Raw genomic sequence first — 27,355 nt, 5'->3', positions numbered from 1 at the left:
GGTCTATTTAGTATTTATGTGTAACACTGAAAAAATGAACTTACTGAGAGCAATTTTCACTGGAATTTAAACCATATAAAGTGGTCTCTGTTTTGCGCAGTACTGAGTCAGTTACACCGTTTTACCACAAAACAAAACAATGAAGCAAAGACGAGTTGAGACGAGTTTGAATAACTGATATGAAAGTTTGATATTAGAGAATGATATTAAAAGTTTATGCAGAGAATTCATACAGAGATCTGGGATAGAATATAAAATAAATCAAACTCCTTTAATTTATCGACATTGCGTTCTGTTGTTATGCAATCCCCACTTTTCCTATAGTTTTCTTTCTCTACTCATCTGCGTACTGTGTCATTCAACAAGACTTTGGACTACTGTCCACCAAAAGCACACCATTGTTCTCTAACTAACAACTGGGTCTTCTTGGTCAGGGTGGATGTCTACAGCTGCTGTGCGGGGATAAGTCACGTCAGTTCTGGACAGTGACCAGACCATGACGTATCCTGAATTCATTACGGTGACATAAACACTACCTTGTTAACAATGGAAAACTGGCTGATGAATCATAAACAAAAGTCCTCATGAGTTTTATTTGAATACTTCAGGAATGCAGTTATTGATCTGTAACCACCCTCACCCTCCCATGACCCAACAGTACTTGGGATTGGCATTTGGATGTGGTTCAGGCTCAGGAACACATGAAGATCCATAGGAAATCCCTTTTGGCTGTAAAATAACTGACGAAGCTGCCTTGAGTTCCATTGTTGAGAGGCTTATATTAAGTGAATCCATTTTATATCTCATTCTAATTAATGACAAAACTCAGTGTACGGCTTGCTGCCCTCAGTACAGGCCTGAAGACTGTGTACAACTGTGGCCTCGCAGTTGAGGAACCCCCACTTAAATATTCATTGCCCCTTCTACAGTAGTGACACTTTGTGTGTGTGCCCCGAGGCCAGTGTGATTTTATATTCCCCAGTGTGAAGCTGGTTTTACTGCTACTGATTTTTTCCCCCATTGACCCTCTTGGTTAATCAGCCTGATGTTGCCTGCTGGGTTTGACCTGGGCCAGTATTTGCTTGACCCGGGACAATCACCTGTAAGACTTTATTCCATGACATTTACTGCAGCAGAAGAGTCTGAGCCACAGGGAGTAGATCAGTATGGTCACGGTCTGATAGAGAGGCGGTATTTTGTTAACGTTTCACTTGATTTACTCATGCCTTTTGTCTGTTACCCCCTACTGCTTGCTTTTGAGGAGCACTCTAACTTTTAATCTAAATTACTGATAAGAATGTGCCAGGTTCATTTGTGTAGAGTCTTGCTTAAAGGAAACAAGGTCTGAATCTAGCGCTGTTACTCTGTTAAAATGTGTATTCTGATGTCCCCCAGAGTTGTATGAACTACTGCATCGGTTGTAAACACACCTACTGCCTCCTATGAAAGTGCTGTGGTAGTCTCTAGGGTAAGATTTCATCATTTAAAAAGCAATCATATTCAAGACCTCCTTCTTGAATATTTATGAATGACTATAAGTACTTGAATAGATATTTGTGGGTGGATTACTGATTGTTGGGTATTTATTTATTTATTTATTTTTTCTAGCTAAATGGTTACTTAAGGGCGACACGGTGGCGCAGCAGGTAGTGTCGCAGTCACACAGCTCCAGGGGCCTGGAGGTTGTGGGTTTGATTCCCGCTCCGGGTGACTGTCTGTGAGGAGTGTGGTGTGTTCTCCCTGTGTCTGTGTGGGTTTCCTCCGGGTGCTCCGGTTACCTCCCACAGTCCAAAAACACACGTTGGTAGGTGGATTGGCGACTCAAAAGTGTCTGTAGGTGTGAGTGAATGTGTGTGTGTGTGTCTGTGTTGCCCTGTGAAGGACTGGCGCCCCCTTCAGGGCGTATTCCCAACTTGCGCCCAATGATTCTAGGTAGGCTCTGGACCCACCACGACCCTGAACTGGATAAGGGTTACAGATGAATGAATGAATGAATAGTTACTTTTAATGATCAAACTGAGTATATAGCAAATGTGCGGTGTCAATTACCGTGCTCAATTAAAGCAATAGAATAACTGAATTTATCCCTTTCTCCAAAAATCCCCTCCATCTGATTCTGGTTTGATATTTAAGAAGGAGCCACAGCTTTGATGAAGCCTGTAGGTTTTCGCTGCTATAGGACAATAGTGAGTGTGGTGTTCTTGTGTAATATTTACCCTGATGTCTCCTCCTCCTCCACCTACACACTTCCTTTTGCTATGGGCCTAGGTAACGTTTACAGTATTGACTGGATTTACAAGAACAGGGTGATAAGTTAATACAAGCCAGCGATGCAAACTGACCTCATGGTGTCTGTTTTGTAATTCGTTTACTTGGTGTTTCGTCTCTTGGCTGATGATGAACCACATTCTCAAAACCCAGGCTGTAGACTTAAGTGACTCACCAGTGACAGAGTTGTAAATCCAGCAAATCTGTCCAAACTCAGTGTTATTGTTGAAAACCCATATTAAAAGCCTGTAAAGGAAACGGAATTTTCCCTCACTTTGAGTTGTATGCACATGTAGCGCAGTCCGTACAGTAAATGTTTGGAAACAATTCTGCAGAACAACAGCCAGTTTGCACATTACAAAAAAATAAAAATAGAAACAAATGTTTTTTAGATGACTGTGCCAAATATATATTCTGTGTAAAAGAGTATAGTACAGTACTAATACTTCATTACTGGGTATTTTTATGCTTATTTTGATAACCATTTTCTTTAATCATCTCTAAATGTCATTTACTAAAGTAGCTTTAGGCCTCTGGGCTGTGTTCCCGCCTGATTACATTACTTGGCTCCTCACCTCAGTTCTTCACACAAAGAGTTTGTTCATCACTATTTTCATGGCTAAAAGACAGCCCTGATTTAGTGTTGTTCCTCGGTCGCAGTCCATTGGGTTATGATTATGATTCATTTCTCCGCAGTGATCAGCCGTGACGGTGTCGAATCAGAGGCGGAAGGCTGAGGCAGGTATCGACCTGACTGAAGTGGTCTGTCTCACTGACTCATTGAAGTATGCTCTGTTTCAGGTTCACTGACTGAGGGCAGTGTTTTTCCCGCACTTTTCCTTCAGGCGATTTGACTGGCTTCTGAGTCTATAGGTCAGGACTGATGGGTGAGGACTATGAAAACAATGTCATCATACTTCGGTCCTAGTGCTTGCTTAATCTCGACAGGTGTTGGCTTTGTGAGATTGTTGTGCCATGTCCACATCCCTGCTGAGTGACTACGTGTTATGGAAAGGTTTAATCCTTTAAAGGAAACATAACCGATTTTGGAGGACTGTTCTCACAGCAGATCAAACGCCCCCTCTCACTTGTGTTCATTCAGAAGCTCATCAGCTTCCCAAACAGCGAGCATATATCAGTCCACTGGCATAAATAGGCTGGCACACCACTGACTGTAGACCACTGCTGGTCCACCATCGGACCACTCAGATTACTCTCCTGTACGGGATATAACTCATTTTTAATCTCCTCAAACATTTTACATTCACAGAGACATTTATTCTGGAAAACAAACTAATACAGATATTAGCAACAACTATGAGAGATATAACAATGAGTATAAGCCTGATATAAAATGATTAAATGCTAAACATTTTGACACTGTGCTGGATTAAAATTATTTACTAATCTTATTTATAAAGGACAACAAAAAAACCTAATGAAGGAAAAAAATGTAAATTAAACTGTGAATGGAAAAGTGCTAAAATGTGGCATTTTGTCTAAAATTCTGTTTAATCACCAGTGGTCCGCCCAGAAAACGCTGTGCAAAACACTAGTGGACCAAAAGTGGTCAGCTGTCTCCCTGCTATCTGGGTTTTAAGGTGGAATGGTATGTTTGAGTAAGATGCCGACTGTAGTTTGTATTTGGTTGAAGTTTAATTTATCTGTATGCCTTTATTCACTGTTTGAATTACCTCAGAAATTCGGAGGGGGGGGCATGCAGACTGACCAATTAAATGTTTACAGAGAAGTTTATCGACCAATAACGGTAGCTCTACAGTCAGACCGTCCAATCAGAAGATTTTAAGCTACTTCACCACGCCCCCTTCTCACTCAAGCGAACTAATCGGAGTAGGGGAGGGCGGGACTAGTTTGTGAACGAAACTTCTCGAAGTTCTATGTCAGCTCTAGAAAAACAAAATCCCGGACGTTTGTGAAATTCCGACCTGACAATTTTTTAAGTCTAAAAAAAGAGGACATGTCCGGGTAAAAGAGGACGTCTGGTCACCCTACCTTAAGTAATGTAACTCGGGGGTAGAATGCTATGTTTGAGGAAGAAGTTGACTGGAGCTTGTATGTGGCGGACGTTAACTGACGTGAATTCACTGTTTGAATGACCACAGAAGCTCATTTGTAACTCAAGCCCCTGTACCCTGCATACACTCATATGTAGTAGTGCGGTTCTGTTGAGCCTTGACCATACTCCTGCTGCTGTTGTCTGCCGTGTGGTACAGCTGTGTTTTGACAGTGTTTTTTTGTTTTTTTTCTCTCAGTTTCTTGCCCGCGGCACAGTGAGTGAGTTGGGACCCCCCCCCCCCCCAACTCAGTCCACTGCCGAGAGTCCTGTCGTGTCTAAGACTTCTCCTGGAGCAGCTGTTTTCCCGTCTCCCCTCTTTTTTTTCTGGAAGGGAAACATTATCAAAAAGAGCCATTAAAAACACTGGCGCCTTTGCTCTGACGCTGCACTCCTGGCTGTATTTGAGTGAGGCTGCTATAAGAGTTTGTGGTTCCATTAGGCCACGCAGTGGGGTGTATTCGTATTTCGTGTGTGTGTGTGAGATTCAGAGTGCTTTACCTCGTTAAAGTTCTGGAAACAGCTGTACACAGGCCAGGGAAAGCGTCCACAAGAGGGAGCTCTTGTACTGTATCAGGAGGAGCAGCACATTAACTGGTCTGGACAAAGTTTTGGAAAGAATAAGGAATGGAGTTATTCCTTTTTTTCTGTTGTACTGAGTATTTCCTTAAGGTCGCCTTGGCAGTCAGCGCAGTCTCAGGGAAGAATGAATATGCACTACTGTTTAAATGTGTGCAGCCACTTAATATTGTTCATTTTAGTTGTACAATTAACACTTTTTTGTGGTTGAAACCAACTTATAATATGCAGCAAATAGGCAGTAAACGTATTGGCCCAATGATGATCTGTCACTGTCTATGTGGGTGAAGTGGTTACAGAAGATGACCTAATAAAAGGTTTGGAGTTTCCCGTTTCTCATTGGCCCCTCCAGTTTTGAAAAATGATCAGTAGTATATCTGATTTATTTAATGGAATAATACAGAATCATTGAATATAACATTAATGACCCACACCATGTGCTGGAAGAAGACAACTATGAATAATAGGGTTCTGCCACAATGAGAAGTCTGGAAATGAAATCAGTGAATTTTACCATGAAGTACAATAAGATGTGTGTGTGTGTGCACATTTGGGTGTGTGAGAAAGGCAGGAATGTTTGAGCACATTTAGGGCTGATTTGTAGCAGTTGAGGACTCGTGGAGCTGTGCCAGATCACACGGACTGCAGCTGACTTCGAGCTGGAAGGTCTCCAGAGGAGGGAGAAAGAAAAAGACAGACAGAGAGAAAAGAGGGAGAGAGACCGAAGGATACCCCCACAGGAAACGCTACGTCGGGGAGCATGTGGAGAGCGTTAGCTGTGGCGCTGACTGTGGACCAGGTGGGAAAACTGGAGACCCCAGATGGCCTTAAAGCACACATTTTAAAAAATAAATTCGAGTTGTTGAAAACACTAATGTAATCTGTGAGAAACATAATGAAAGTTAGCACCATGCCAACTGAATAGTCCGTTTGCGTCAAACTACAGAGTGGTAGTGCATGGAGCTGATGCTGATTTGAGCTTTGGCGCTTTAAAATGTGATGATGAGGCATTCAGTTTGCACAATGCTTAACTGTGGATTACTTGTCAGCTTCTTTATTAATCTCATTCACACACTTGACCCTTGACTCTTAGGATATGGGAAAGGTTGTGTACAGTTGATCTTAAGCCAGACATTTCCTTTAATCCATGCAGAGACAAGACTGACCTTAGCTATAGATGATTAAGGAGAACTCTTTGTTCAGTGTTTCCCAGTTTATAAACAGAGTGCTAGAGGAAATGATCAGGTAACGTGTAGGGTACAGTGTGTTCAGCACGTTGTTGTTGAGTATGTGATCATTGCGCTGCTCATTCATTTTCCTGTTGTGTGTTTTTGTAACCAGACATAGCCTGGTCATATATCATAATACCCTTCTTTCATCTCTCAGCGCTGATGAATCTCGGGTCATCAGCGGCTGAGTTTCAACACTGTTTTGATCCCTGTGCCTGCAGGAGAGAGCACTGACGTCATAAAATGAAACAGGTGTCTCTCTCTCTCTCTCTCTCTCTCTCTCTCTCTCTCTCTCTCTCCCCCCCCCGTCTTTTCACCCTTCCCCCTAAACACACACACACAGTTTTACTGATTAGTCAGATTGCTATATTAGTTTTGTTTTATCGTGAAAGAGGCATAATCTCCTTTTGATGTGTGTTGTGTAAATGTAGATTTCGACTCTCTTTTGTGGCTGGGACTCAGTTTACAAATGGGGCATGGAGCAGCAGAAGCTCTTTGTAGTCTCAGGGCCCTTGCCTCGCCCCAGCTGTTTGTTCTACAGATGTGTTCTTCACAGGCCCGTCCCACGAGCTCCAGACCTGTTCACTGTGCTCATGTCTGAAACAGACAGCTCACAGATGATCAGTGATTAACATTAAGTCCTTAATATTCAAAGGTTTCACTAACATAATGCCGATCGATCGTAGCTACACATATGTTTAATTTGATGTTGTTATTATTACTGACGAGTGGTTATTTCATGTTATTCCGGGGCCAGAGTGGTGACGTATCATTTTAGGAACGGAATAATAACAACATTAACTTTAGAAATATCAGACAGATCTTGGGGCACACCTTGAGCAGGAAAACTGCTAAAAATATATGAATTCAAAAAGTGCCATGAGAGGTTCTTGAGTACAGCCATTATGTTCTAGGAAAAAAAAAAACATTTCTGGTTCCCTGAAGAGCCATGTTACTTAAAGAGATGTGGAAAAGGAAAAAATGTCAAACTCACACCTCTTATTTATAAGATTTTCTCAATAATTCAAAGAAGTGAGAGCTTATTGCTCTGTTGTTGGAGGAGAATTATGAGGGGAAATCCTCAGAGTCTGGATCCATGGTTTTCTTCAAGGAACAAAACATTACAGCAGCTATCACCAGTGGGTAAGTGAGATGTGTTTTGATGAAGCCTGGTTGAATGAGTGGTTTGGGAGTTTAAACTGTGGTACAGGTGATAATGTAAACCATACAGCTCTGAATTAAGTATTGGCAAATTGGCACAGCTTCTTCTAACTGGTTACATTAAGAACAATGACACTCGATGAGTGAAGCTGATCCTTTTTCAACTAAAAAGCAAGTAACAACAAGGGGAAACAGATATAATGCCGTTTTGATTGGAATCTGCTCCTCTGTCTGAACATGGCTTTACACAGAGCACAGGTCCAGTGTTTTCTTGCTCTAGTTTCTTTACATCGAAACAGCTCTATGCTGTGCCTGAAGTGTTATGGTCACACATTCCTCCAGCATGGCATTTCCTTACCCCACCCTCTGAAGTTCTTGAACTTGCCACCGAAGCACCCCAGCATTTATCAACCAGGCCTCGCAGACAACCACTTCTCAATGTTCTCTCTCTCTCTCTCCTGATTGCAAAAAAGGAAATGTCCCCCTCTACACTTACCCTACTTCCGTTCAGGAACAAAGACCTGCCAGGCATTGTTAATGACTGCAGCTCCTTCTTAAGCAATGACTGTTTAAGACTTGTAATGTGCCAGCTTTGAAGAACATAAGGTTCTTTTGTGGGTCTTCCAGCAGCTGATGTCCAAAACAGAGTTGTGTCGCATACCCCGTCTGCTCATGTTTGACCTCAGTTCTGGGATCCTGCTGTTACGCAATGGGATTAAGATGATGGAAAATGCCAGTATTAGTTTATTACTGGATACAGCTACATGGAGTTGTTAAGTAATCTCAAAGGGACTTTGTGTGTGTATCACTGGAATCTTGTGCTAGCATTTCTCCTGCAGTGTTGCTATCAGTGTGTGAAGAGTGGGAGAAGAGGGTTGCGTTGACACAATGGGCAGCACTTTGAACACATTTTATAAGTGGTCAGAAACTTGTAAATACCTCATGAAAGAATAAAGTTACATTAAAACACAAGCACACCATTGTTTTTCTTGTGAAATTCCCAATTAGTTTGATGTGTCACATGACCCTCTTCCCATTGAAAAAAACAAAAGTTGGATCCAAAATGGCAGACTTCAAAATGGCCACCTCGGTCACCACCCATCTTGAAAAGTTTCCCCCCTCCCATAAACTAATGTGCCACAAACAGGAAGTTAATATCACCAACCATTCCAATTTTATTAAGGTGTATCCATATAAATGTCCCAGTCTGTAGTTTAAGCCTCACAAACTGTTATCCATAAAACTGGACAAAGGGTATGTTGCATGGTTAAAAACAGAACCGGCAGCCATCATGAAGGCTAAATTCTACTGTACATTTGTGTCTTTTATAGATTACAGTGTGTCTGAAACCTGTAGTTGTAGTTGCTGTAAGCAACTCTGTTGGAGATTGTCTGAGATGAGCTCAGAACATGACAGTGGTTCTGATTCACAGTCATAATATACCTCAGATTTGTGTCATGATTGGTAACTTCCAGTCTTCTCATTGTGTAGTCTGCTAGGCCTCATCTGGCTGAGTGAAAGGGCGATGCAGTGACTCTAAACAGCTCATTTATTGTGTCAGTGAGGAAAGCAGATACAGCGTTACAAAAAGCTGCATAGCAAGAGGCGGACTTCTCGCTCACCCTTCAATTTAGATAATAGCTGTTTTGCACTGTTGTTGGTTCTGAAGAGTTATTTCCGAGACTGTGTGGTGAATAAGCCTTTATTTTGTTTTAGTGTGTGTTTGTAAGCTTATTTAGGTCAAATATCACAGATACTGTCATGTTATGTAACATTTCTTATATATCAGTTAGTGATCAGTGAACTACTTAAAGGAGGGGCTGGGCAATTAATCAAAAATTAATTGAAATAGACATTTTAATTGATGTAATCTTTATTATATCAGTTATTGGTTTTTCCTTTAATTTTGTTTATATCTTTTTGGTTGTTGTTTATCCTGTTAATGTGTCCCCCACTATGTCCTGTGCCCTTAAAACCACTGCACATGTAGTCAATTGATCCTGCCGCATTCAGTCTACCACATGGAAACCACATGGAGGAGAACCTGAACACAGAGGTCAGCCGAGCAATTTGAGCAACTTGTAGCAAAGAAAAATGCTGTGTCTGTCACATGGATGTGTTTTTACTTTAGTGAAGGCAACTCTGAACATGAAGTCAAATGTAAACACATTTAAGCAATTGACGTTAATACCATCAGTGTATTTAAACAGTTTAAGCACAATCACACACCAAATATGAACAGTGCAATCCTAACGACACTATTTCTATGTCCAAAAGTATACACACAACCCTTCTAATGAGGGAATTCAGCTACATGCACTGTAGCTCTACAGGGAAGTGTTTCCAGTGTAATGGGTGCTCTGCAGTGGACACACATAAGCCTAAGGTCACAATGCCCAATGCCAGTCATCAACTAAAGGTGTATAAAGACCCCAGTCTTACTGGTCTGGCCCCACCCTTTCTGTAGGTCAAGAATGGGATTATTTCAGACTTCAATGGCTTTGGTCCTGAAACATCAAAACCGTCTTTATTCTGTAATGAGAAGACAAATTCTGAACCTTCTTTGTAATCCCTTATGGTTGCTTGGGTTTCATCCACAAACCTTAAGAGTCGAGACCCCCACTTCTACTTTGTTTTCCCAGATAGTGAATACCACATTCCCTGGGTCCTCCTCAGGTTATTTTTCTTTCCGTCTCCCAAAGCGTCCTGGAGAACAATAAATCTCCTCTCAGTGTTCCCAGCTTGGTGTCCTCAGATTGCATCGTTAGGTAAAGAGTGGGGATTGGGGCAGAAAGGATAAGTATGTATTGTTTGTTTGATTGTAATTCACAGACATGGTCTGTTGTTTTGCCTATGGTCCTCTCAACATGTGTGAAGAGGTTAGTGTTGTGTTTGAAGCCGGAATCCTGAAGCGTGTGTGATTTGTGGCTGTTTGTGCAGACGGTGTAAAGAATCCATGGAAGGAGCTAGCTCATGTTTTAACGATGTTTGTGCTGGTGGCTCTGGAGTGTCTCGTGGGCTCCGGGGGTGAAAACGCTAACAAAGCAATTGTCAGCATCTGTTTAACCGAAATCTGGAGGACCTTTCTGACACATTTGTCTTTTTAATGAGGCAGGATTGAGAGGTATTTGTGTGCAGTTGTTCAGTATTTTATTGGGGACTTTCTTGAAATCTGGAACATACTAGAAGAATAGCGAAATATGAGTCTAAGACTTCAGCCTAAGCCAGACAGAGCAAAAACACACTCGATCATAAGCCATGACTGAGAAGGATCTACTGAGACATTTCAGAATTATCATCAGACTCTTGGGCTGTGCGGCGCAGATGAAGAATTGACCCACTGCTCTCCCCTAAAGCCAACTTGACTGTATGAGACCTGACTGAATTATGCCCTGTTTAAATAATTTAATGGGAATAAAAGATTGATACCAGCTGCTGGCACGTGTTATGCATTTCATCAAAAATACATTGGACTACTGACCTTGTGAAAAATGAAATGTGCATCGGTTTCCATCACAGGTCAAAATCCTCACGCACTTTGACATGGAGAACTTATCATTACACCACTACGTGTTGGGTGCTCAGGATGATGTATTAGTATCTGACTCTAGCCACTGAGTGAGTTGATCATTAGTCTGCAGTCTGGGGCCAGTGGAGCTCAGCGTGTGTGGGACAGATGGCTTCTTTTTGTTTCCTTCAGTAAATGTTCATTGTTGAGGCGTAGGCTGTGAGGCTCTACTAGTGCAGAGGGTTTCATTGTACTTTTATAAGCCAGTTGTGAAAGATTACAGAGAAATAACAACCGAATCGGGACAAGTGCCAGGGGAAGCCATGTTCTTACAAGAATTAATTTTATTTATTTGGTCAAAGCAAGTGCAGTTGGTTTGTTTTGACCGTTGTGTTTTTGTTTTTGATCATTTGCTTAAAAAATGGACATTTGATTACATTTTACATGGTATTAGCTGTTTGTTTTTATAAGGGTGTGTAGTTATTTGTTCTCTTTTCCTCCTCAGTAGTGTTTCTGGTGGTTTCATTGTCCTCCCTCTAGCAGTTGCCCTTTTTGACGTTATTCTTATTATTCATTCTCTATGAACTCTGCAGTGATTTGCTGAAAGCCATATTTACCATCGGCCATTTCTCTCCTGTTTTAGTATTTGTTTCATACTCCCTTTTCTAAAGTCAAAAATGTGTATTAGATTTTTCTATACCGAGTTAAACTTGTTTTCCTATCACTTGTTTTTTTTTCTAACTTGCCAAATCTTTACAAATTTTTTAGTGATTTAATGACACACTTTATGATCATTGTTACAATGTACAATGAAATTTGGCTTCTGCATTTAACACATATTCACACTAGTGATTAGGGACAGTTCATACACACCCGGAGTGTGATGAAGTGAGCAGCCATCCTAAGCACCCAGGGAGCGTTTTGGGGGTTAGTGGCTTTGCTCAAGGGAACTTGATGCCATTGTCGGGATCGAACCAACAACTTTCCAGTACCAAGCCCAGTTCTCTAACCGTTAGGCTGCCCCATGTAAATCCGGTTATCTCAGTCCCATCAGTTGGGTGTTTGCAATTTTGTTTTCCCCTCTTATTTTTTCTTTAGAATTCAAGCTTTCTGTAGTAGAGCCTCATTTTCATTGTTGTTTTTGTTGCCCTTTTGGTTGCTGTTGTTGTCTTGTGGTTGTTGTCCATGACTTCCCAGTAAACAAATAGCTGTTGATTCAACGTTGAAATAACGTAATGACTGCCGTCTAATCAACGTTCTCTTAAGGTTGAAAATGAAAGTTGAAAAGACGTCCAAACACAGACATTGAAAAGACAACTATTAGACGTATTTTGGACGTCCATTGACGTTATTAATTGGTCACCACTTAGCTAACATATAAAGATGGATTTTGGACGTCCATTGACGTTTAAAATATGCCATTGACGGACAGACTACTTTTAGACCTATTTTAGACCTTGTTTACTGGGTTTGGTTGTCACTGTGTTTGATGTTGTTTCTGTCATTGGTATAATGTTGTTATTGGCATTGTACAGTTGTTGTGTTTTTTTTTTTTTATTGCTGCCCGAGTCACTTTTCTTGTTTTTTGTCATTTTTATTGTGGTTGTGCTTTATCACTGATATTGCGGTAATTCTTATTTTTTATTCATCTCTTGTATTGTGTCGAAGCAGTTTTTGTTGTTGTCAGTGCCTTTTGTCATTTTCATTGTCATTGCTTTGTTAGAATATTGTCATTTTATGTCATTGTTGTTCACGTTGATGCCAGCGTTGCTCTTGTTGCCGTTTTCGCTGTCGTTAAAGCTGTTGTCAGCGTTGTTGTTTTTTCAATGCTGTTATTTGTCATTGTTGTTGCTGTAGATGCAGTTGTAGACGCTGCCGTCGTCGTCAGTGCTGTTGTTGTTGACGCTACTGTTCATTGTTCGAACGCTGCAGTGGCGCGCGCGTGTGCTCCCTGAGTGAGAGGCGCGTGCTGTGACTCCACTCTCAGTGCGCGCTCGTGCACGCGGAGGCGAGTCGATGCCCTTGCTGAGGGACGGGGACTCCGCTTTTCACACACAGCGCAGAGTCCTGCGAAGGAAGGACACCGAGGGGGGACAGTGGATTTAACCCAGAAGTTCCCCTCTCTTCACCGCAGAAGAAAAACTCCTCCCTGCTTCAGCGTTCCGCGCTTTAACTTTACTGTTGTTCCGTGAGGGAAGTTTTGAGGGGAGTTTTTTTCGGTTTGGTGTGACTGAGACACCGTGGACGTCTCCAGTCTCTGAGGAAGGGGAGTCTCGGAGGTGGACGCGACTTTTCTATGTTTATTTGACAGAAAACGAGGCAAATATATAATATATTTATACGGAGACACATTAAACAGGAGCAATTTAACACAATTCTCCAGCAGGAGCTCTGTCGAGTCAACACGGTTGTGTTTTTCCTCTCAGTTTCTTATCAGGTGCTTCGTGAAGTGAAGGAAAAACAAAAACTAACGTGTTTTAAAAGGAAAAACGACTTTAACTCGAACGTTTTAGAATACTTTATTAGAAGAAACGCTTTGAGGGGGTTTTCCTCCGTTTTTATGAGGTGATTCATCGAGTGAGCCGCTGTGGTGTCCGTTATTATGACTGTACAACCGTTATCAAACCGCCCCTCAGAGAGCGACTGAAGAGGAGGAGAAAGTACACTTCAGCATCAGACTTCACTCTTTCTTCCCCGAATGATGCCAATAGACAGACTGGCAGACATGGAAGACAAACTGTGGATTTTAGAGGACCTGAACATGATGTACATCCGCCAGATTGCCTTGAGTTTACAGGTAAACACTGTATTTTGTGAGACCCTCGTTACAGTAAACCACTGTAAAACCAGCTCATGTAGATACAGTGTTGAATTCTGACTTTTAAACCAACCCCAGCGACATTTTTACTAGTGACTTAAATCGTTGGGTGTGAGAGCTCTTTTCTGTGTGATTTGCTTTGGCAGCTCTCTGATGTGGTAGAAGACTTGGTGATTTTAACTCTTCTGTGGCGAAACAAGATGAACTTCTGAATGAATTTAGCACACTGCTGTTTCCTTGTGAGCATTGGGAAACTGGCTTTGAAAAGCTAGCGCATCCTATAACCTCAGCATTTGAGAAATCCTTAGTGTTTCTCCATGTTTGGGCTCCAGCTGCAGCTGCAGTCTAACATATGGACCCATGCAATGTCCCTTGGGAATTTGTTTGAATGTGGACGTGCTCTGTCGCTGGTCTTTTTAAAGGCCCGAGAGCCAGTTTTATTAGCCTAATGGGTTCAGGTGGGTTTTCTTTTTCTTTTAGTAGTTGTTTAAAGGAAGCTGATTACACAGTTCTTTCTGTTAAACCTCTCACATGAGAACAATGAGAGACGTGGGAAACACTGCTGTGAACAATTTAAATCACACAAGCTTGCACATACATGGATAGTATACAATGGTCAGTAACTTTAAAGTGACCATACTGACTATACAGGTGCATTTTGTAGTTGTACAATTACAGATTGTAGCCCTTCTGTTGCTCTGCATACTGTTAGCCCACTTTCACCATGTTCTTTAATGGTCAGGACCCCCACAGGACAGATTTTATTTGGATGGCGGACCTTTCTCATTGGTAGGAGGTCAGTAATGCTTGTTACGGGTAATATAACAGTTTTGTTTGTTTGGCGAGGATGCGGATGGATGGTATAAGAATTGGATTTAATGATTTGGAGCAGAACACAGGATTAAATAAATATAAGACCTTAAATAAAAAAATAACTAATTTTACAACAGTGATGTGTGAGCAATTCTAAACAAAATCTCTTTTTAAAGCCGTTCTAGTGGCCAGCTTGACCTTCTGCTGCTTTACTCCATGCTTTATGGGGGAACAGATTTGGCTTCTCACTTTTTTTTTTCTTTCCAAAGCTCACAATGTGCTCACACTTCACTGCGCTCGTGTGTCACGCTCAGATTGTTCTCCACACCAAGTGGCCAGGTGGTCAGTCTGGCTATCTCTGTGTCTGCAGACACCTTCCCCATGACCTTACATCTGTCCAACACTCACATGACACCGGGACACTGCCCTTGATCTAGAGAAGGTTTAGGATGGTGCAGGATCCATATTGTCTTCTCATGATAATCTAAATAATGTAATCCTGTATTTTTATATTTTCTCACTGTCAGTTTAAATCATAGCTTTCTTGATTTTGTGGACATTGAATTGAATTCACTGCTTCTAAGAACACTGTTCAGTTCTTGGGAAAGAAGAAAGAGAACGCTGTCATGATGCCAGGCTCTTTTGATGAATGTCGTTTTCTTCGGATTGACAGTCAACCCACTTGTATACTGTTGAATAAGGATATACTTTCTGTTTTTTCAGAGACTTCATGGTTTAATAAAATCGCCTCCCCCCACTTGTTCCTGCCCAAACACACACAGTGAAAAAAGGGACTCTTGTACAGGCTTGCAGTGTGTAACCCATTTGCAACTTTTTCTGGTGGAAAAGCAAAATTAACCAGCTACCGGTTCTACCAACTGATGTTGGGCTTGAATGATGGTATACTGGTCAGCCATCAGGAGACATCACTAAACAAGTACCAGACCAGTATAAACCAGCAAAGGGGCATCATGGAATTCATGCTTGTTATGCTAGTTTTTTTAGCAGGGCTGGAAGAATTTGTTTATTGTGCATATATTGTTGATACATTTTTAAAATGCTACCGATTTTTAGGGCATGGGGACGTCTATGATTGACGTCTATAAGGAGAAATGCAGTTTCTCATCTTTTAAGAATGAAGTTGAAATTTTCTTGATTTATTCACTTTTTGAATTACCAAAGAAACTGGAGATATTTGGAGATGTTTCCACCTTAAGTGGACAGACACATCAAAAAATAAGTCAATATTACACAGGTATGGAGCAGGAATCTTGGTTTGTGCTTTTGAATGACTTCACTCTGTTGTCTAAAAGAATGAAAGACACCCTTTGTGTGATACACGAGAGAGAGGGAGAGACTAGCATAGTGGATAGATACAGCTTGTTTTTTGTTACTCATTTACTGACATTTGTGAACACATTATACCTTTTTTGAGCACGCAAACAGACTGCAGAGCAGCAAATGATGAGGAAACAGATTCTGAATTTTGTAAAAAGTGTTTATTTTCTACTTTACAATAAAGAACACCTTTAAATAACTTTTAAAACAAACTCATAAATAATGTATCTTTGAATTTTGTTTCTTGCAGTGTCTCTGCATTTATCTTTCATGAAGGGTCTCTCTTTATGCCATCTGATAAAGCTCAATGAAGAATGAAATTGAACAGCCACAGTCTGAAAACCAGGGTTATTTACTGCTCTGTGCAGTGGAGATGAAAACCTGTGGTCTTTTGAATGATGTAGGGAAAGGTTTTCATTACTGCTCCAGCTGATGTGTTCTCTTCAAGCTTGAACATGTTTCACTCTGAACAGAAACAAATGCCTTCTCTTCTTGGCACTCTTAAAACAAGCCTAAAGATACTCTGTATTTCTGCTTTTGTCTTTCCTTTACAATACCCCTGACTTATCCAGAAATCACAGTTTGTTAGTGCCCTTTTGTTGTTGGAATGCCACAATTCCCAGCTGGCCAAGAGGGGTGATGGGAACAGGAAGTGGTTGAGAAGAGTGAGTGTGACTCTCAACTCCTGGCTGGAATGATGTAATTCCCTGCTTCCCATTCTACCCGGTGCTTAACCACATGTACATCACGTTTCTGTACATTTGGGAGCAGCCTGTTTTGACTTAAGCAATGGCTCCCTAATGCTGTGCCTCAGTGCTGAAACTCTGCACCACTGTCCTTGCCTGAGGAATGATGAGCCTTGTAGGGGGTGAACTGTCACTTTGTTTAATTAAAATTCATTTCCTGGCCATGAGTGGTAGTACGATTTATGGGGCACTTTTGGCCAAATTGAGAAATTGAATTTTGCTAAATCTGTTGTAAACACATCTGCTCACTTCCTACATTGGAACAGGACTCCCAGAAGAGGATGTTATGACTTAAAGATAAGGAAATAAATACCAACCATAATGTTTATAAATTTTTAAAACTTCTTATTAGGGAACCCTGGAACAAAAGCTTTACATATTGAGTGAAGAGTGGCAGCATTAGGCCTAAATGCCTCTTTGAGGCTTTAGTGTTCATCCATGTTTATACCAAATACAGTGAAGATGCTGAAGAGTGGAATTTTATGTATAAGGCTTTTCCTGCATGCAGTTGTTTTGTTAATGCTCAGAGTTTGTTTTCTACAGTCGAGAGTCCAAATCCAGGAAGTATGCATTTCCCCATATTCTTCAGTAGATACACTTCCAGCAGGAAACCCACCAGCTGTGTCCTCATCCTGTCACTTTTCAGTTTACCACGTTTTACCTAATGTGTAATGTGATATACTCCATGAAGTTTAGTGTGTAATGCTGCTGACTACCACACAGCAAAATAGGTGCCACCAAGTCAATAAGAGTCCTTGGGCAAGACTCCAAATGCTGTAGATGTCTACCCCTGTGACATGACTAAATGTAATTATTTATTTATTAAATGGAATTTTGTTATTTTTCTAATCATTAATTTACAAAAAAATGAAATTTTATAGATTACTTTCTTCTACCTCAGACATTAACATTTAATTTGCTATGCCCTCGGCTTGTTTACATGAACTAGTGGCTGTACAGACAGTGATACCTCTGTACATTCATGAAACGTGTTTACCAAGCATTACTCCTGTGTGGGGATGAGAGTCGAATCTGTGTGTGTCCAGCTCAGCAGGGGTAACTGTGCCGCAGCGCAGCGGTCTGCTGGAACGCTGCCTCTATTGGTGCTGTCGCTGCTGTTGGTGGTGGTAAAGTAAGACTTATTGATGAAGGACTAGGTGCCGCAGAGCTGTGTGGTATCAGGTGATTAAACACCACTTGAATCCTCTGGGAGCTGACTAAATGATGTTCAATTACAGCAAAAACAGGATACTGCATGTACTTGAACACATTTTTTGTTGAGCGTTATTATGTAAGGAACAGTTTAATTGTCTATTTTTATTTGAACTTTAAAAAGGCTTGAGTACAGAGGTCACTTTGTATTGCAACGGTCACTCAGTCATCTATCCATATATCAACCTTTAGCAAAATGGTTGCTAATGGCCTTTTTCCTCTCATTGTTAGTTTAGCTGGAAGGGTGTTTGAGCAGCTTTGTCATGGGTGCTATGGTAGCCATGCCATGCTAACAGACCGCTAACATGCTAACAGAAATTGCTTTGCATCCAGCAGTTCAACAGAACTTGGCTGAGAGTCTTTGCTTCACTTCATCTATTGCAATAATATCCTATGCAAATAGTAATCTCAATTAACTGCTTGTTTGACTTATTTACTTGGTTGTGAAGTGAAAATGGCTGCCTTTTTGTGACTGAATCCACTTGCTATAAGATTCTGGCACTCCTTGCTCCATGCCTGTGGGGTGGAGTGTTTGGGAGGGGTATTGGACACAGGCTGTCAGAGAAAGAGGGCATTGTTTTGGGTCAACCACGCCCCTTCCCCACCCCCTGTGCCCCTGGCTTGGGCTCTGGCGTGGTCAGAGTGAGGCTGAAAGGACAGTCTGTGTAAAAGAATCAGCCAAATGCCTTGACTTGAGCCAGCTTCCTTTGGAAAACAGCAACCTTGGAGCCAGGGTGTTGGAAGAGACCGCAAAGCTCCAAGCGTCAGTCAGGCCCAGTCTCATACTCTTCCATCCTCTGGCCTCCTGTCCAAACCTGACACTAACGAGTCAGCCTGTGTTTGCTTACTTCAGGCACCCTGTACACTCTTGGTAAGAGGTTTAGAAAGAACTCTTGCTGTAAACCAAAGCTACCAAATTTCAGAACCATGTCTGCCACACAGCACAAGTTTATTTAATACAACACTCTCAATTATTTACATCTACAGGGCTTGTGCGTGTTGAAATATTGGCTCTGTCAAAATGTGCCATAAAACACAGCTTGTGAAAACACTGCATTGTGGTAGACTTGGTATTATTGTACCTCAGAGGGTAATATTTCTTGCATTTCCATTCGTGGAAGGCTTTTTTTTTCTGCCTGATGTTGTTAGTGTAAGGGTATTCGCTCCAGACCTGTAGCTAGCTGTAACAGCTGTTTGCTGGTTATGCAGTTAGTTAGACTTTATGTGGTGTTCCTCTGTCTACAGAAGGTGTGTTTGCATTGGGAAGCCATCACTTTAATTTATCCTGGTCGGGCCTAACCGTGCCTTGTCAGCTACTCTTACCTCAGGAAGCAGCCAAATATAAACAAACACCTTAAGAATAAACCACATGCTTTTACTTTACGAGTTTCTGTTGAATAAAAGGAAATTCAGGAGGAAATTTTAGACCTGGTGAGACCTGGTCTGCTTATGTGCTGACCTCCCCCTCCCAGGTCGCACTGCTTTGCCTGCTCGGCTGTGTAATTGAACCGTTTTTTGTGGTGATAGTGTTGGGCGAAACAGCAGGAGGGGTGTTTTAGCACACGCCAGAGTGATTTTCTCACCTCTGACTCTCCTGAAAAGGGAGATGGTGCTGGTGCTTGGGGAGGGGGTGTTGTAAGATTGGGAATTGAAGAGACTCTTACAACACACATGAGATAATGTGTTCTACAGAGTTTGTTCATCCTCAGTGTGTATGACTGGAACGTTCTGGCTGCTCTCCAGAGAGATGACTGTTGAAGTGTGCAGTCCTTAACATATCAGATATGGTTGAAGAGAAGCCCTCGTCCACCTGGTACTCCAAGATGAGTCATGAGGCCTGCAGGAGGAACTAGGCGTGAGCTGTCAGTGTTCACTGCCAGCTCATTCTCACTTCATCTGTTGGCCTGATCTCCCCAGCTTTGTCTATATTTAATTGTCCTGTGTTTTTCTAAATTTAAGCCGGCAAATCATTGAGTATCCGTTGTCCTGGAGTTGACTGAAAGTGCTTTGTAAATATTAAGGTTCTGAAAGATAATAAAAAAAATCCAGATGTTACAGGCAGTGTAATAAACCATGAGTAAGTGATAAGTTGTATATTTTTATGCTTGTAAATGTGTTACACAAATGAAAAACACATCACTTGTGTGTTCAGTTCTCTCCCAAGGTCTCGCAGCATTTTTTCTTTTCCTTTTTATCTGTCTGGAACTAATTGTGTAATGTAATATTTTTAACCTTTGTAGAACACTGTATTAGATTACTTCTGCAATTACGTATTTAAACACAATTTATTGGTCAGTTCAAAACCTGAAACGCCATAAGTTGCACAATACTTAACCTCCCTGAAGTAGAGCTATAGTTCACCATGTTCTAGTGCTCAGATGTCTGTCAGTACCTGCAAGATTGATGTTCTTCAGCCTAGTGCCTCATGTCCTGCATTATCACTAAATGGTTCCATTAGATTTATGGCTTCCCCTGTGCATGGTTTAGCTGTGTCAGCCTCCAGCTTCATTGATCATGCTGCTGCCAGTGTGGAAAGGGCTATGGAGCACAGACGTTTCTGAAAAGCACGTTTGATATTGGGAAGGTGCTGAGAGTCCACTTGTGATGTCAGTGGAACAAACCCCCTGTAGAGAATAACATTTAAAATTTTCTTTTTTTTTTTTTTTTTTTTTTGATGATGACGATGTAGTGGAACTTTAAATATTTGCTGGAGCCTACTATGGTACACCAGGCCAGCTTTGTTAGATGTGGGGGCTGTTAAAATAGAAAATGAAATAAGAGCTTAAGCTTGCAATGGACAACACATAGCCTTAGTGGCCTTTAAACATGGCTATTTTTAAACCATTACTTTTTTAGATAAAAATTGGAAGCTTTCAATTTGAAGTGTCCTAGAAGAGGCATTTTTGCTGACTGACTGACTGACTGCCTTGTGTTAAAACACGCATGTGCAAGTAGGAACTGTTAGTTCATATATATTCCACATCCCAGTTTGTGGACTAAATTTGGAGCAGTTTGGCACTTTTCGACCGACATAAACTGGTTAACGAACCAGAAAAATTAGGTTCTTCAGTGCGAACCGTGGCTGAATAATAGGAAATAAGACTTGGGAAATAGGAACACGCTTGGGTTGTGTGTGTTTCTGGGGCTGTGTTTTGGCGCCTTGGCTCAGCAGGACATCTCGGAACCCGACAACATTTACACATATCATATCTTGCAGAGAGAGGAGAGGAGGATTGTTAAATTTGTCATATCATATCTATTGCGCAGATAGTAGGACTGTTGAATTTGTCTTACTTCACATAAGCATGTGTCTTTGCCTGAGATATTGTAAAGGGAAGTGGTGGGGAGACATTTTGTGCTGTTAGTGAGTTTATAAAACCCCATATAGCTGCGCACAGCCTCCTTAAACTTCACGTGCTTTAACCTGTTACAATGAATAAATAAGTAATTGTAATTCTTAAAATCAGCAAAATGTTCTTGGTCTTATTTTTTCTTTGGTGGTAGATCATGTAGTGTTTATTTTCAAATACAATGAACAAGAAAAACACTGATGCCAGAGTTATATTTTATGAACAAATCTTTCAACAATGACATTGATATGAAGCACCAAAGCTTCTCCAGACCATCCAATGACAAGGGTATGTATTTTGGGCTTTCCTGTTTTTGAAATACCAGAAACACCTCTGTGACTACGGCTAATGGCAGTCCGGCTTGCCTAGTTTGTCTTTGCTCTTATTTAAAAAAATCTTGTTCAGTGCATTATCACATTAATTTGGGTCTCTGGAGACTACTGTTGTAAATGATTATTTTCTTCAGTTGGGTTAAACCACCCCTCTTCACATTCAAGAGTTTGGAGAGTCACACCCTCCCTAACCTCTAAATTTAGTCTGTCAGACGAATATAGTCAATTCTAGGACATATTATATCTAACAGCAGGTGCATATGGACTTTAGTATGGCCCTTCTAGATCTTCTAGACCCCATCACTTAGTAACTTCCATTATATTCACCTCTCAGGTTGGCTCGCTTAAAGCTTGTTGCTTTTCCACTGGCAGCGCTCCCCCACGAAAAGGAGCTGGTGACATTGCAAAACCATCACATCTCTAACAGGAATCACTGGCTTTGAAAACCACATCAACGATGGTGGTAAAGTTAGGCGCTGTTTACTCATTGTGTATTCGCATGTCAGATCAGTTTTCCTTTTTGCACGCTTGACTTTCACTGGAAATTTTTGTCGACCATCAGCCCAAGGAGCACATACACCTTGAAGTAATGTTACGAGCTGCCGCTGTGAGTCTGATCAAAATAAATGTGAAAGCTGCTGTAACTTCAGATATTTAACAAGCGACGGTTTGTGCTGGAGGGTTTACTCGTCACCACTTAGTACCTACTCAGCACGATTGGAACCCGGAGCCAGCTGGGATGGAAAAATTACACAGTTCCAGGGTCCAGGTACCAGATTTCGCCAGTGGAGTAGCAAAAGAGCTGTGCCGAGTCGAGTAGAGTCATGTAGGTTCCATGCAATGGAAAGGCGCCATAAGTCTCTCCAATCACAGCATGGGAACTGTGTATATGACAGAGCAAAGGTGAGGTCAAATAGAGTAAAACAAACACAGGTGCAAAGAAACAAGGGTACTGATTAAAGATGAAGAAAACAAGATCAGAGAACAAAAGTCAGTTTTGGAAAAAGCGAAAATATTTCCTCTACACTTCCCCTAAATGCCTTAAAACAATAAATGATCTCCTTTGTAAGCAAAGGGCATGGGTGTGTAATCTTGTCATCACAGGGAAATCTGTAGGTTAAGCCAGATTAGTGTGCTGCTGGATAAAGGAGCAGCATAACTCTCATTGGCTCTGGTTGGATAAGCAGAGGTCTGAGCTGTCATTGACTTCATAGCTTAACACTTTCTTTGCGTAGTATGTTTGCAGACACGCACTACAACTACTCAGTCTGCCACTGCCAGTATTGACATTATCTGTTGTTGTTTTACACATTCCTTATTTTCTTTCTTTCTTTTTTTCCCCCTGTGTAAATTTATTTAGCACACCACAAGCCAATTTCGAGAACTTGGACTAAATTATAATGTTTCTGGTGATTCATTGCCAAGGAGCCTTTTATTTGAATGCTTTGGATCAATATTAATGTTGGAAACAGCTTCCATATTGGAATTTTAAGTCATGCTTATTTAATACAATTGATAGTGTTATTCTCTACACTTGCTCATGACTAATTGATTTTAATCGTTCCCGTCACGGCTGGTGTTGGTTTTATTTGTTGTTGTAACACAAAAATCAATTTCCCTAGAAAACGTTCTTACAGGACACATTGACTGAACCACACCATTATCAGTTATGTTTGCTTTGTTGTGCCAAAAACACAAGCTCATTTTATTTCCACAAAAATCTGTTCTTTCAGTAAAGGAAAAAGCTGTTTTATTTAAGCCTAATAGTCCAGTTCCTTATTTATTTATTTATTGTCCATTTGGGAATACTTTGTAATTTACTGAATAGCCTTAATGTTTAAGTGGTAATTGAAAAGTAGTTAGTTTTAATGCCTTTCTGCTGTGGTGATTATGGCTCATCACCCAGTGCAGTATGGTGAAGAAGCATTAAGCACATTCAATTTTGGCCCCTCCCAGGAAGAAAATTTGAATTCCATGTTTCTGTCTGATAAACAAAGACAATAGAGCAGTCTAATCAACACAGTGCAATTCTAAATGTTGTGTTAATAGGTGTATTCCAATACATCCATAAAAATGTAGCAGGAGGAGGCACCCTTTTGAATCTGATATGAAGGAAGGAACATGACTGACTACGCTCTGATAGGAAATGAGATTTTCCTTGTTTGGAGAGTGGCATTTGTCCAGTGAGGAAGTAAACAGAATATAAAATAGAGACAGTAAATGGTAGGAAAGGCTTCAGAGGCTAAATACCAGTGCTGCACAATCTTGCTTCCCAGCTTCCGATACAAAGTAAGAACTAGCTGGCGACAGGAACAGCTCACGTTCAAATAAACAGCATTACTCACCACTGTCCTCAAAACATGTTCTAACACCAGCCAAATGTTAGAACTGTTGATGGAGAGGACTCATGAGCAGCTCCATTAATTGTAACCAGTTTGGTAAATGTTCGGTTAAAAGAACACTAGTTTAAATTCCTCTGTTAATTGAAATTTGGTATTTATCCCTTGAAATGTTAAGAACCCAGTCATGAGACCTCTTCCCTGAAGAACCTTTTATACCTTTAATTCCATGGACAGGAAAAGGTACATAGGGTCTGTGTCTCCACCTCCACGTTCTCCCCCTCCTCATGGTCCACAGCTATGTGCAGCTGTTCACAAGCAGATCCTGTTACAGTGCCAGTGGGGCTAGATTCTTAGAAAACGATCCCATAAGTGTTGTAGATATGCTTTTTTAGTGCCTCTGAGTGAATAGACTGTAGGGATATTTAGGGAATGTGTAAGTGTTTGCAAAACCGCAAATGTGTGAAGTCTCGCCAACTTGGCCCACTGGTTTTCACCGTTTGATTTGCTACTCTCCAGTGTTTCATTTTCTGTGTAAGCTCACCTCTCTCTTGTTCGATTTGTGGAAAATACTATTCCCCTCTGCACTCTTGCCTCTTTCATTTTCTTCCATGTCTCTGTACTGCTCTTCACTGCCTCTCTCACCCACACTCTTTATACACTGCCCACACAAAACACCTCTCTCTTCACCTCTGCCCTTTACCTCCCACTCTGATCCCCAGTTACCAAACACAAACACGAAAACATTCAGAACACAGCGGCAGACCCTCAGTTTATGTTGTACTTACATGCTCCGTTTCACACCTAAAGCAGTTTACATTTTCTTACCTCATTCTAATTGAATACTCTGTATTACCACTATATTTTGGACCACCACACAGCCATTTGGTGTTTATCCCTTGAATACTGGCCTACTCTGCTGTTTTCCACCATGCTGAATGGTGCCTGCTGTTCCTCCTGGTGGAGCCCATCAGAAGCGTCTTAATCTGAGTTCAAGTCTGTCAGCTCCCTGGCAGCCTGCAGCCTCCAGATGCCCCCTGATCAGAAAAGCGGACAGGTGGGCCTGTGATTAAACCAGATCAGAGGCACACAACAGAGAACACACCAAACAGACCGCAGACATCAGAAGCAGCATTAAAGAATTCGATTACTGCATGTCATCCTATGAATTTCATTAATATCCACATATCTGAATGGATTCTATTGCATTAGATTTGAAGTAAAAAAAAAAGAAGCTTTCAAAAAAAAAAAAGTTTATATTTTATTTTATGTTAATCACACAAGGACATGTTATATCATGATTAATATATTAAACTCATTAAAGGCAAAGTACCACTTAATGGACCTCCATGAATATTTCACATTATTTCAGTTACTGACATATATAAGTATGGATTAAAATGAAAATAGCAGCCTAATTTGCTTTAAAACTGACTATTTTATTAAATTGACGGAAAACCCGAGCTCCCTACGGAAATTCTTTAACGCGACCGTGACGTCACTGGTGGACAACAGCTGAACAACGCCGCGGTAAAACACCGTTATGACCGACTGTTATGACAGTATCTAGCTAGCTAAATAACCAACATTATTCATGACAATAGCCTAGCAATAAGCTAAACTCAAATTTAGAGGTACCGTTATTCTTGTAAATGTGATCGAAGTCGAACTCGAATTCATCCGACACTATAAACCTCCGTAATGCAGCTACGTAGCCGAGTATAATCTGAGTCACCGAGTTTAGCAAGTCAAGCTAACGTTAACTAACACCAACTAAAACAGGCGAAGTGAGTGTCCTTACCCTGTTTACCTCCATGTTACAGAGGCTCTTGAACACCTTTCGTTGGTGTCCTTACATGTCCATATTGTTGGAAGAGCGCCAGTGAAATGAGCTACAGATAACGGAGTGAGCGGATTGTCCTTTCCAAAGTGCCCGTTTAAAGTTGACAAATTTAGTCCATTTTCTGGATATTTTGGGATCTTTGGGCCATTTGTGCACAGATGTCCCACTGTACATTGAATGATTGCAGCCAAAAACAACACACCTTTTCGTCATTTTGCATTAAATTAAGAGCAACTTCTAGAGTTGTTGTCCACCATCTACGTCACAGTGGGGGACCAACGGTCTTTTAAACCTTGTTCCTTGAATTAGTAAGAAATAACATGTTTTCTGACTATCAATAAACACAAGTTAGGAACTCAAATTACACTGTATTTATTTGTTTGACACTTTCATATCGCTGGTGCCTAGCCTTTAAGGTTGCACTGTCATGAAGCATTTCATAATTTGTTCGGTCTGTGTCTCATAGGAACAACTATTTACACCCATTCACACACTCACAATCCACCAATCAGTTGTGCTCCAAACAATACTTGGGTGGCCTGTAATGTACACCTGAAGCATGGTTGCATTTTTCAGTTTAGTAAAATACAGTAAAGTTTTTAAAATCTTTATTATTCATGTAATTGTGAAATTAATCAGTGCATTTCCCATTTTATAGTGATAGCTATATAGAAAACTATTTGCCTAGGTATTGTTATGTTTTAGCTTTTTCTTGAGCGTTGGAATATGCCCTTTGAAGTTGTGTATGAATACGAAATTTTGTACGTAACTTGAAAAGTGACAAGACATTAGGGCTTTATCATAATTACAGACAATTCCAGACCCCATCCAAAGTTGTTTTGGTGGTGGTTGGTTTGATTTGAAACATCAGCAGTTTCATTACAATGGTGGTTATAGGGATGTGGTAAATTTTCTGTTCGTATTTATAAAAAGGAGGGGGAATATTATGCTTTGTTAAACCAAGTCTTGGGCAGTATACTTGTAACCAAGGCCTGTAGTAATCACTTTATAAGCTGTAGCTTTTGGAAGTATTAAACTTTGAAAGATAGGCTTGTATCACTACTGCTGTGAACGGTTTTATTAAGCAAGTTTCTCCAGAAGAATTAGCCCACAATTATTGACTTGGTTTATGTCAAGAAATGAACTATGCACTTGTTTTTGAAACCCATATGAATGTATACAACTGTGGGGAACTCTTGGTCTCTTTGTTGTCACAAAATAATGCACTGATTAATCCAGTTGGTTAAAATGAGCATGTATGAATAAGTTAAAAGTGTTATCATTGAGAAATTTTGAAAAATGTCATGAGGACAAATTTCACTGGTTGAAATGGCAGAAGCAACTGCATTCACGTTTATCCTGGGAACAGCATTCCTAGCTATTGTTAGCACTGTGATGTAATGGGAGAGGGAGAGCTGGAGAGATAACAGCTTGAGGTGGGATTATAGTAGTTGAAGTGAAGGCTTGTAGGCTAGTTGTGGGAGTATAGATATGGAGCTCTGACCTTGTTGTCACTATAGGTTCGTTTTAAATTTTTAAAATTTTGTTTAGCCCCGTGGGTTAGAACAGAGGGCCAGAAATAGTCGGGGCTACACTGACATAAACACACACACAGACACGCACGCATGCCTCCTCGTGTGAGTTCTGCTGCAGTGGAGTCATTCGGTAGCTGTTAGTGGGCTTGGCTTAGGGCAGCCCACCACACACACACACACACACACACACACACGGAGCGGTCCGTTTGT

At 41.0% G+C, this 27,355-nt stretch overlaps 1 protein-coding gene across 3 annotated transcripts in view; it reads left to right on the top strand.

The window, feature by feature from the left end:
* LOC136676443 (rhotekin-like) overlaps positions 1-27,355 on the top strand; it is a 78,391-nt gene that overhangs the window by 9,103 nt on the left and 41,933 nt on the right. The window contains exon 1 of one of the 3 annotated variants that reach the window (XM_066653480.1): positions 12,860-13,616. The exons of the other annotated variants lie outside the window; for them this stretch is intronic. Within the exon in view, the coding sequence (XP_066509577.1) occupies positions 13,518-13,616 (99 nt within the window). The 5' untranslated portion in view covers positions 12,860-13,517. Of the gene's footprint in view, positions 1-12,859; positions 13,617-27,355 lie in introns of those variants that run through there. 3 annotated transcript variants of the gene reach the window in all.

This window comes from Hoplias malabaricus, chromosome X2 (genome assembly GCF_029633855.1).
Source record: "Hoplias malabaricus isolate fHopMal1 chromosome X2, fHopMal1.hap1, whole genome shotgun sequence".
NCBI lineage: Eukaryota > Metazoa > Chordata > Actinopteri > Characiformes > Erythrinidae > Hoplias > Hoplias malabaricus.
Note: the sequence above shows the minus strand (reverse complement) of the source record. Positions and strands in the feature narration are given on the sequence as shown.